We start from the raw sequence: 12,628 nt of genomic DNA, 5'->3' as shown, positions 1-12,628 counted from the left end.
AGTGGTAGTTGTCGCAGAAAATTTATTCAGCTCTAGAAAGTGAAATTATTTCGCAAGATTCAGACATCTGTTTGTGTAATGTTTAGAAAAGCGCATTATTAACAACGAAATGGATCGATTTATTGAATCGCAACGAGAAACTCGAGAAAAACGCAAAAAGTAAAACCTCTAAAAGTAAGGATAGATCAAGCTTTTGGTACTCTGAATTCATTTTTAATTCGGTCGTTTCAATTAAAATTGGAACACCTTTTAGCGGTGGGGTTTATTTTTTTTTAATCGATTACATCCAATAATGCGCATTCTAAATTACCTACTAACGTCAATAAAACCAATGTTGGAATCTTCCTCCAAAAAAATAGTCTATTTTCTTTTGCACCGAATAAATTCCTATAATGCTTTTTCCCAGTGCGAGAAAATTCCATTAGAGTGCTGATGGCGCCGACGATAGCCACTCGATTATCTATCGTCAAATCACTGAAGACGCATTTTTTTAAGTTACAACGCCGTTGTTAAACGATTTTAGAAATTGTTTGACATCAACTGCGAGAAATTTTCACTTAAGTGGTGCTGCCATCAACGACGAGTTTTCTGAAGCAATTGTCGGATTGTCGCCGACGACTGCGACTGGGGCTTCTATCAGACGCCATTGATGAATGAATTTCCATCACAAGGCGGTTGTTTAGACCTTTGGAGAATATTTTCGGAAAATCAAACCTTCTTCTTTGTAAATTGTGTTCCTTGAAACAGGCCTGGTAGCGGTCACTTTTTAGTGACTTGGTCACTTTTTTCGGGCTAGTCACTAAAAAGCCTCTTTTTTCGACCTCAAGTCACTAAAGTAACTTTTTCTCGCAAAAAGTCACTATTTTCAACTATTTTGAAACTATTGATCAAGTTTTATGTATCCTTCGGATGATGCTTTGTTCATGGCGGATCGCTCTGAAACTTCGCCAGCTATTTAACTCGCTGCTCTTATTGGCATTTCACCAGTAGATAATTGAAGGTATTTTACTTCACAATTTATAAATTGGTATACAGTCATGCAAGCAGGAGACCTGTCGATTTCAAGTTTTTTTTTAAACTCAATCTTTATACAGTAGGGGAAGATGGGGAGACTTGACCCCTTGGGAGACATGAATGGTTTTATAATAGATCCTCTAGACACATGATCGTTATGTGGCGAGTTTTTTTTTGATTGACAGCCTTATTTAATCTATTATTTACTGTGTTTTGTTCCTCCAAATATGTTTTTAGTGGCCACGCAAAATTTGAACAACTTCTCTTAAATGCTTTCATTTTTTCACAGCACAAATCTATACAATTTAATATTTAATATGCTTAAATATCTTATCTTCATTGATAAAAATGCCAACATTCTACCACAATTTCAGGATTTTTGGATTTTGAGTTGTTGCCTCAATTTGAGGAGACTTGATTCCTCATTAGTCATCCATATAAAAATTTGACTAAAAAATTCAAGAAACCAGTGACCGGTGGCACCAGTGACAAATCGTATAATACTCTGCATCTTTCTAAAGTAGGTGTTCAGCTAATCCAATGATCGTAATTTTCACTCATTCTCAAGCGAAGAGAATGCCCATTCACGCAGATTTTTACCGAGAAATCACCCAAAATCGACCCAAAAACGCTTGATTTCGTCTCATCGAACTTGCATAAAATTGGAAGTCACTATTTGATCAGTTTTTCTGCAACTGAAAGTCACTATTTGGTCCCTTTTTTCGTCAGCTTTGGTCAGCTGAAGTCACTATTTTGAGTGGCTTCGATCGCTACCAGCCCTGTTGAAAGGACCGATTTATTTTTGAAGACACATCTTTTCAATCACTAGCAACCGACGACTGATAGATGATTTTTTTTCTGAGATGACTTCAGACGCCACTGAGTATTGGAGAGTTAGAGTGATGGGCTGCAATAAAAGCCACTGGGTGCAAATTCTGCTGAACTCGGTGGGAGTGTTTGGAAGCGTTGTGCCGAAACACATTCAAAATTGTATATTTATTCACAAAATTTTCAAGAATTGCAGGGTTGTAAATATGTAATGTTGTTCAGTTTCATTTTTTTTTCAATTCTCTTCCTTCTTTGAAATAATCCTCACATTCTCGTAAAGTAAAAGGAGTAAACTCAATTCACCCACTGAGCCACGAGTATGAAATTCACCACAGTAAAATATAAACATTCATCCAGAAAATGACAAAAATTCACCATTCATGAACCATCCACTTCCATGCGGTAACGAACCAACTTGACCGCTTTTGGCTGAATTGTAAATTGAATGGTTAGTGCTGGCAATTATTTTTTATCAATACCACAGTCATCTCACATGATCCAGATCCAGGCTTTTCACTGCATTGACTTTGAATTATTTCTACCCTGATCAAAACTAATAATTGTAAGTAAACTTTTAAATGTGAAAGTAGTGTAGTGTGTAGTAGTGTGCCCCCGAAAACTCGAGCACTTTGAAACTTGGATTCCGTGAGGAGTGAGCTTAACAGAAATATGGTAGACTACTATCATTTGTCGCTTGTTTATAGTTGAGTCGAATCCCGCCGCGGCTATGCAATTTTATAATTGTTTTGCGATAATTCTCGTGAAAAGTGAGTGAGAGGTACAAGGGATGAAACGAAAAAGGATTTTTATCAAGAGGCACGATTTTCGTTTATCTTCCAAAGCTAGCTCCAAGAAAGATTGATGGATGATAGATGCTCCTCATCATAAACAACAAAAATAGATTCTCCCATGGCCCAAAAACGCTTGCTTTGGTCTCATCGAAACGAAAAGTCGAAACCATGGGTACATGCATCAAGTTGTCATTGATAATAAATAAATTCAGTTTTAAATTCACACGATACATCGTTTCATATACGAAGCTGATGATGGTTAAATTATTCAGCCTAAATTTTTCATACAAACTTCTGTGCCCAACAATATAACGATATGGATTAACATGTTTTGATACGACTAAATTAGTAACAGTAATGGATTTACCTCATCTTTTCGCTAATTCCTTTTTATTAAAATTAGTGACAGTGCGTAATTTAATAGCATCGCGCTAGTGTTCGCTCTTGTACCAAATGAAAAAAAAAAACAATAATTAATCTGTGATAATTTACCTCAAAATAACTGTGATAGTTCCATTCGATAACGATAATGGTGCGCATAAGTGGCAATGAATAATAATGGATAAGCATTGAAGCCCTGTAACGATAGAAGAAATCAGTGTTTCAAGGCGCATAATGGATTATTTGATGGATATCCTCCACAAGGCTCGTGGCTATCTGGTTGACATTGGAGCGATTAAATATGTAAGTATACCCGAAAGCCGAAATCGATGACCTTACCCATGCCAGCAGCAACTTGCCGCGTGCAGAAAAATCGTTTCTATAGCTTCAGTAATCCCATTGAGAAGTGTGGTGGCGTGTTTCTTGTAATATCACGCTTCTGATAGCAAAAAAGAGAGTCCAACAACAAAGCTTTTCACGTGTTACAATCCAAGGGTGCATGAATTTCACTTTTGGTTCAATTTTTCAAGCATCAAACACGAATCTATGTAATATTTATGAATATACTCACTCTGTTCGTTATACATATCCACACATCCTGCAGCATGCCGGAAGAGATCATACATAAATTACCTAACATTTTACTTTTGATATAAACAGAGGGAAAAGTTTATCCACAATACAATAATCTAATCTTTTGGTACAACCACAGCGTTAAGATGCGTGTGTATCAAGTAGACATTGCAAGACGAGACTGGGTTCAAATTTTGGTTCGATTAGGAAACTTGCTGGTGGCAAACTTCATGGATGTATGATCAAAAATTAAGTTTAAAAATCTCGCACGTGTAAACTGTGGTGGAAGTACTCAACGACCACTATGCTGCGAGGCGGCAATTTCCCAGTTGGTGGATACAATAATGGCGGTATACAGAGAAAGACACAAAAAATCATCCTGAGAGCCAATGTTTATTTTATGAGATTACTCCTTCTGGTCGTCTCGTCCACGGGCTATGGCGGCCTTTGAACCATAAAGCTATCTCTGTGCAGGCACGCGAGATCACCGGCAGCGGAAATGTTGTCCTGCCGGTATAGTAAATTTACCGGATACACATAGCTCGTATAGTTTATGTTCCGACGGAGTAAATATATTGCAGAAATCTCTCGGCACGCTGTATCAGTGGAATATACATGAAGATTAATATCACGCTAGGTGTAGAATATCTTCCACTCGTCTGGATGGAGTAAATGATCTACGCTTCTTCAATCACTTCTGGCACTGTGAGTTGTAGCCCAGTGGTTCATGCTTGTGGTACATTGCGTGGGAGATTTATGTTACTATTTCACGAGCTTCTGCTTGCGTAGGAGGTAATTGATAAGCCCATTAAATTAGTTTTGGGTGATTTTCCCTGATTACGGAATATCTTCCATCGGTCTTGTGATAAGGTGTTTAGTATAAAATATTTATATTGGGGAAATGAGGGCTTTTGCATTAGTGAAATGACGGCTATTATTGTCAGGGGGTTTTTGTTGGCCAAATTTTATGAAATTTGGCCACATTATTCTTTGATATGCAAAAAATGTTTAGGCTAAATTTGAGCATATATAGAGACAAAAAACCCTAACAATAATAGAAAAAAAAACCTGCCAAAGCCGCCATTTCCCCTATTTGTCGTTTCAAACTTGTTTTTTTTTTAATTTGAAATAACGGTTTCTTTTATTTTTTCTTTCAGGTATGTAATCAAATGAGAGTCGTAACATCATGGTTTTGTGAGTATATGCAATAACAATAACAATAAAAAAAGGAATCTAATCAATTTTATGGTGTGCTAATTGTTCGAGGTTGTTCACCCGACCTTTAAATAAATGTTTTTTCTCATTTAACTGCTCTGATTGCAAACTGCATCTTGTGTTGATAATAGGAGAAGTTGCTCCATTGTATTTGTAAATACTCGAAGCTATAAAACAGAAGTTTTATTTCTATCTTGGGGCAGGCTGACCCGGATCGCAACTCAATAATTCGGTCGAACAAATGTACTCTGGCCCTTAGCCCGAGCCATAATTGGATTAAAACAAGCGAAGAGTGGATTAAAAATTTTATTTTACTTCTCACCATGATTGTTTATTCTGCCGGTTTGTTTCTTATTTACGGCTATTTGGAGCTCAGAAGGACCCGATGCAGCAGCAACGGTATACTCCCAACAGCTAGCCAACAGCCGCGGAGTTCAATCAGTCTCAATAAAGGACGTACGGAACACACATATTGCTCCACCGCCTTTTTCCGACTCCGTGATTGAGAGCAAATTATACAATTCAGTAAATAAGAGTTTATATCGCGTCGGCAACTCTGAAAGTAGAAAAGGGCACATTGGCAGTGTTGTTCTGGAATTTCAATTGTTGGATGAGACTTTGAAGGTTATAATAACAGGGCGGCAGCGAAAGAAATTCTTCATTAGAAATTAGAAATCTACTGAAACAATAGTAGCAAACGGTTGATAACAACAACATTTTATTTTCGCCCACAATTTGATACAATCGAGTGCAATTTTTCAGAACGATATTTTTCTTCTTTTTCATTGGCTCTACATTCCAACTGGAAGTTGGCCTCTGTTTCAACTTCTACCCGGAAACAACCTTGACCAACCTCACGCCTTTTCCAGATTAGTATTGTATCAATAAAAATGCTCCAATTTTCAACATTTTTTGTTTGTTTTTAAATTATCCGTTCTTATTTTAGTCGACCTTTCGATACTACAGTTTCAGTAACGAGAGATCAATCAATCTCAATTTTCAAAATAACATTTTCGACACCCTTGGTTGCTGCCAGTGCCTGTAATCCGCAATAAAATATTGAAGACGTCGGTCGGAGCAAGACTTCTTATTACGCTGCGTTCGAGTGAAACACAGCACGAAAGCATATTTGATGGTGGCAATAAAAGTCTGCAAATATGTGGTGTAACTTTCCACCACGAGTGGAAAGCTATGTGTCAAATATTCTGCTACTTCCTAATGCCTCCTACCCCCTGGTTGCAGAAGTTATGGTGCAGACAAAAAATGTGTTCCAGATTGAGAAAACCATCCGAGAGAAGAAAATAAAGCTCAACAGCAGGCAGCACATCAGAGGTCTCTGCTCGGGTCAGGTTTCGTTGATCAACTTTGTTGGCAGTTTGACAGTTTCAAATTGCTCTGCTCAGGCGAGATGGAAACGCACCACACGTCGTTGGTGAAAATATTCCTTGCTGCTCAAGAATAACTCTTACGGCGGCAAGTGTTGGGAGTTAAATTGTTCATAGAATTTCCTAAATTGAATAAGTGGAAAGTACTTACAAACAACGTTAAACCAGATTGGATATTAAGAAGGGCGCTTTTGTGCACGTGCGGTTGCTGTGTGAACTGTAGAACGTTTCAAAAGCGTCACGCTTGACGTGTTGTTGTAATCGAGGGCGAGAAAAAATAACATTTTGTATTTGTGTTATTTACGTGCACGGCACACTGAAAATCTTTTTTGTAATATTTTGTTAATTGTTGCTCATGTAAAATTGTATTGGTTTTCGTTTTATATTAGGTTGTTTTTATGCATTTTTAGGTTTGGGCTATAATAAGGTGTTTGTTCAAAAGTTAGTTGATCTGTTAATGACAAATGGGATATTAAATCGTAAAGTACTAGGAGTTCAGAAAATTTTGTGAGAACAATTGCAAGCTCCAAAATAATACTGTTTTCGACATGTGCAATTTTACTAGGCAGTTGTATACTACAAGCTAAATTAAATGTAGATTCATTTTGTCCCATTTATTTATATTGGCCCCATTTGCCCTTTCTAGTCATCGACAACTATTGCAGTTGTATCTACAAAGCATGGATAGGATATAAGTACATACGCGATCACTTTTGCATGTATTCACGGTGAACCTCACCTTTAATTGGTTTCGAATCAAGTGCACCGCGCACATACCCGGTTGTGTTGAGTTTGCTGGCTGAACGAGTAACCGAACCGGTGTGGTGTGACGGATCGGATGATGCAATGTTAGTGTAAGCTCCACGTGCCCCTCAGTAGTAGGTTGCCAGTCATGACCGTGGCCATGAATGTCAGCTGAGCCTGTCAGTTGTGCGCAATATTGACTATGAAGGCAAACCGACAAATACAACGTCATTTTGAAATAATTGCCGGAATACCTAATCTACCGTGTTTCATTTATTCTATACTTGTAAATTTCAAGTTTTATCAAGTCTATTATTCGGAATATGAGTGAATTAGGAATATGAGTCATGGAAATGAACTGTTTGATATAATTGTCCATTTCCTACTACAGGTGATTACGGTTAAATTGACTAAATACACTTTTATTAACGAAATTTTAAGAATATTACAATACTACACAATTCCGTCGATTGATTCCATATCCAGTTTAAAATATGCTCGCCTTGAGAAGATGTCCATAAGATTATTAAATTAAATGATTAATTATTTAAGAGCATCTTAGGGGAAATGTTAAACAGTTATAAGACTTTACATTTTTTTCATTTACTTCCACTACAAACACTGATCATATCATAATCATAATGATTGTAATGAAAGTAAATGGGAGAATTGTCTTATAACTAAATTAAAGATAGGCTAAGCTCCCATGGGATCGAAATGGGCACGAGAAGTCAAATACCTAAAAACAAAAGTGATAAGTCATCATAATTATTTTCATGTACCTATCGTTCACGAATTGTAGGTGTGAGCTCTTGTTTGTGAATTCGCTCGCCGTATCATTTTATTTTTGGTATGACGCACAGCACACTCCATATGATTTCTTTATCAGATCGTACGATTCTTCCACCGTCATGCGTTGATAAAGCCATGTTGATGCGCACCTGTTTGTGCCCCAATAAAAATATTAGACATGCCTTTCATTTGTGCGGCAGTGTAAGCCTTTTCCAACATTTTGTCTCCCACCATCCTGATTAGTATCAGTTCAGTTAATAATTAATAAGTTGATAATGAGAAAAATGTGGGATTATACGCTTTTCTCATTATTCACTCTTGATTTGCATGATAACATTTCTTGTTGATGTGGTAAACGAACACAAAAGGTTTTGAGTGGAAAATTGAGGTGGGGAATTTAATCGCCTTTCTCACCGTTTAACTTTTGGAGTTTGGATGCCGAGGAAAGATAAATTCATGTATATTTACAACAATTGAGTACATAGATATCAAACAAGGCTGAAAGCTGTTTGACAGTTTATAACATCCTTCTATTGAAGCTGAAATCAAGACTGATGTTTGATTTGCTTATTACTAACTTTTTACTTTACTAAACGACAAAGGCAATGCCGAGAGAAGCAACATTTTAGATTCCAAAGTCCTTTGTAATTATGTCTACCTTTGTCCATTAGCTCCTAGTTCGATATAGTCTTTTGTGGATGGTGCGGTACTGCTATGGTAAATATAGTTCACCTGTTTTTACACGCCAGACAAAGACGTACTTTGTTAACCCATAGGTGTGCTTTATATAAATAATCAACGTTTTGAATTGAGTTTTTGTTGATTATTGTTCGTATGACCGGTAATTTGCAAGTCAAATATGAGCTTTCATGGTTAGCTTGTAGCGATAAGATGATAGTCAAGTTAAAATCAAGCTCCGGTAAATAATATTTGTGCTTACTGGCGTTACATCCCTACTATTATTTATTGTATCTTCAGTCAGAACGACTTGACCGACATCTCCAGTTTTCTGATATGTGTAACATTGAATAGGCCACCTGAAATTTCTTCAGTATTCATTTCGTGACAATAGATTATCCAGTAGTTCAAAAGTTATGATCTCTTAAAACAAATGATATACTGTTTTTCATTATGACAATTTGATAACCAGATTGATATTACGGTTGATAATCGATTGAGTTTGATTGTTGCCTGTCGCTTGCATTTATGGTTACTCCTGACGGAATCCAAGTTTCAACGTGCTCGTGTTTTCTGGGGCACACCACTCGATACGGAGGCGGCGCACAAATGTCATTTTTGTTTATTTAGCTTTGCTGCGTCACAGCATACGTGAAATAATAAAAATGATAGTTGTGCGTTGCTTCCGTATCGAGTGGTGTGCCCCCGAAAACGCGAGCACTTTGAAACTTGGATTCCGTCAGGAGTGACCTTAAAGACTTGTGCCCCTGAAAGCGTGAAGTGGGTAAAACCTATACATTAGGATATTTTTCAGATTTCTAATCTTAAAAGTAATTTTTCGTACTAATTGAATGGAAGCATACTTGGCCCCAGTTCGAGGTCTCACCACAATATTTCTTGATAAAGTTAGATTTTTTTTATAAAATAGGGAGCGGTTCATTTTTGAACTGAATTGGCTGTGGTTCTTGTAAGATCGACACACTTTGAGGGTGAAAACCAATGCAACAAGTCAGGAACATTCGAACTTTCATCTGCACAGTGACTGAGTAAAACTATATTGCCGTCTGTTTTGCCTTTCTCGTATACTAAGTATACGTAAAGGCTATATGTTCGCTCCAAAAATGAACTTTTTATAGGAGGCCCGAAGACCCATAGTGTTATATACTAATCGATTCAGTTCGAAGAATTGAGGTGATGTCTGTGTGTATGTATGTGTAGCACCCACGTACCAAAATGTAGCAAAAGTGTCACTCATTTTTCGTGCACTTATCCTCAACTGATTTGCATTCGACGCAGACTTCTATCCCATTATTTCCTATTTGAAATTGGCCAGATCGGACTATGGAATCGGAAGTTATGGCCAAAATACTTTTTTTTATGGAATAATCGCGTAAAAAGTGTCACTAATGTTTCGGGCACTTATCCTCAGCCGATTCACTCGCAACTATTTGCATTTGACGCAGAGTTCTGTCCCATTGTTTCCTATTGAAAATTAGCATGGACACGGAAGTAATGAACAAAATACTATTTTTGATTTGCACGAGACAGGCACCATCACCGCTAGGTGGATTAATCAGGGTTTTTTTTTTTTAAATAAGAAGGTTACCAGAAATCGGAGGTGACAATGGATTAGAGAAGTAAGATTTGGTCAAGGAATCGGTTTCAGCTTAATGGAACGCCTGGGCATAGATTGATTGTAATCTGATTTGTATGACCTATTGAACGGTTTTCTTATGAACCTGAGCTCTTTCCACACCCACCCACGATGACGGAAGTTATTATCGATATCAAGACCTCTTACAAAAATGCTATAATAATTCTTTGCTTAACTGTTCCATAAATAACAATTGCTCTTGACACATTCTCAGAACTATTATCAAAATTTTCTGTTCTATTCGATATCAGGAAATTTTGATTATCAGCCAAACGCCCTATCAGACACGCTAGCTGTTGCCACGTGACGCTGTGATTGAACAACATTCTACCAAGGCAACAACGATTACTTTGTCTCAAGTCTCAACATCCCACAATGAAGAACTAAACTACCCGAAAGTGAGATCAATCCACCCAACTTCGGGGTCGAAGTAGTTTTCTTTTCTTCTCATGTTAAAAAAGTACCTAGCGTAAGTTCAATTTACTTAACTGGAGGTTTAATTCACTCAATTTCGACCTCAGGCAGCAAACTCAAGGTTGGCTTCCCATATCGAATACTTACTTACTTGAGAGCTACAGCTCCTCAATAAACCTACTGCTACTGTAAACAGCTATCGTGTACGCGGCCTTCCACGAGGCCTACCGCATCTTCCTGGTTTTCTACTGATATATTATCTTCGTTTGACGTTTTTCCAGCATACGAAAAACGGGTCCAACCCGCCATAGTCTACCGTGTTGTATAAGCTTATGGATATCCAGCCGTTCATACACGTGGTCGTGGTATAATTCGTGATTCATGCGACGCCGCCAGATGCCATTCTCCTGTTTACCATCGTTTATTGTCCGCAGCACCTTACGCTTGAATCCTTCATGTTATCTGGTCGTATAAAGCTACTGGCATTTATCAAGGATCACGAAAACTTGCCAGGTATTCGCCTAAGAAGGACTTCTCAAGGGGACTCAGTCTGTTGAACAGAATTTACGCAACAGAGCTTTGTACGCCAAGTTCAGAAGAGCGTTCCCTCTGTACTTGGCACACTCTAGTCTATTAGTTTAGGCCCTTTCTTATAAATATGATGCCATCTAACTAGCAGGTAGATAGTTCTTCATTTTCATTTGAATGATCTTAGTTTGAGCAGTTCGTTCAGGATCTTGTCCTTCCCCGCAGATTTTCTTTTTTTCAGCTCATGTAGAGCCTTCTTAGTCATTCTTATTCAGCGTTGGTGGTTCCACACCGTCGTCGACTATGCCCTATATCAGCGGTTCTCAACCGTTTTCTTGAGAGGAACTTTTGCATGATTTGAGGTACCCCCTCTCGAAAGTAGGCTTCCAATCCTCTTGAAAACTTAATTCCGAGCCCTTTGAAGGGAAGCTCCTTTAAGCTTTTGAGTCAATTTAGAGTAGGCTTCCGCGCCTCTTTATTAGAGGCTTCCGAGCCTCTTGTAGAGAGGCTTCCAAGCCTCTTGTAGAGAGGCTTCCGAGCCTCTTGAAGGCGGTTTTCGAGCCACTTAAAAGGAAGCTTCCGTTGCATCTTGAAAGAGCGTTTCTGAGCCTCTTGATAGTATGCTTCCAAGCCTATTGAAAGAAGAATTCTGAGCTGCTTGAAGCGAGGCTTCCGAGTCTCTTGAAAGGAGGCTGCCGAGCCTCTTGAAAGAAGGCTTCCGAACCACTTGAAAGTAGACTTCCGAGCCTCTTGAAAGCAGGCTTACGAGCCTTTTGAAAAGAGGCTACCGAGCCTCTCGAAAGGAGCCTTTCGATGCTCTTGGAAAAAGGTTTCAGAGCCTTTTGAAAGAAGGCTTCCGAGCATCTTGAAAGGAGATTTTTGAGTCTCTAGAAAAGGAAGCTTTTGAGCTTCTTGAAAGGAGGCTTCCGAGCCTCTTGAAAGAAGGCTTCCGAGCCTCTCAGAAGGAGGCTTCCGAGTCTCTTGAAAAGATCCTTCCAAACCTCTTGGAAAGAGGATTCGGGGCCTCTTGAAAGGAGGCTTATGAGCCTCTAGAAAAGAGGCTTTCGAGCCTCTAGAAAGGCTCTTGAGAGGAGGCTTCCGAGCCTCTTGAAAAGAGGCTTCCGAGCCTCTTGAGAGGAGGCTTCCGAGCCTCTTGAGAGGAGGCTTCCGAGCCTCTTGAGAGGAGGTTTCCGAGCCTCTTGAGAGGAGGCTTCCGAACCTCTTGAAAGAAGGCTTTCGAACCTCTTGAAAGGAGGCTTTCGAACCTCTTGAAAGGAGGCTTCCGAGCCTATTGAAAGGAGGCTTCCGAACCTCTTGAAAGGAGGCTTCCGAGCCTCTTGAGAGGAGGCTTCCGAGCCTCTTGAGAGGAGGCTTCCGAGCCTCTTGAGAGGAGGCTTCCGAACCACTTGAAAGTAGACTTCCGAGCCTCTTGAAAGCAGGCTTACGAGCCTTTTGAAAAGAGGATACCGAGCTTCTCGAAAGGAGCCTTCCGATCCTCTTGGAAAAAGGCTTCCGAGCCTCTTGAAAGAAGGCTTTCGAGCATCACGAAAGGAGGTTTTTGAGTCTCTAGAAAAGGAAGCTTTAAGCCTCTAAAAAAGAAGGCTTTTGAGCTTCTTGAAAGGAGGCTTCCG

General features: G+C 38.9%; 1 protein-coding gene across 6 annotated transcripts in view; it reads left to right on the top strand.

Moving 5' to 3' along the window:
• Positions 1-12,628, top strand: part of LOC134208746 (lysophospholipid acyltransferase 6) — a 111,399-nt gene that overhangs the window by 79,730 nt on the left and 19,041 nt on the right. The window contains exon 2 of one of the 6 annotated variants that reach the window (XM_062684642.1): positions 3,145-3,317. The exons of 3 other annotated variants lie outside the window; for them this stretch is intronic. In XM_062684642.1, the coding sequence (XP_062540626.1) occupies positions 3,249-3,317 (69 nt within the window). In that variant the 5' untranslated portion in view covers positions 3,145-3,248. Of the gene's footprint in view, positions 1-3,036; positions 3,318-12,628 lie in introns of those variants that run through there. 2 more of the 6 variants (XM_062684641.1, XM_062684643.1) reach the window with 2 other exon arrangements.

Source organism: Armigeres subalbatus, chromosome 2 (genome assembly GCF_024139115.2).
Source record: "Armigeres subalbatus isolate Guangzhou_Male chromosome 2, GZ_Asu_2, whole genome shotgun sequence".
Classification (NCBI taxonomy): domain Eukaryota; kingdom Metazoa; phylum Arthropoda; class Insecta; order Diptera; family Culicidae; genus Armigeres; species Armigeres subalbatus.
The sequence above is the reverse complement of the archived record's forward strand: the minus strand, read 5'-3'. Positions and strand labels throughout refer to the sequence as shown.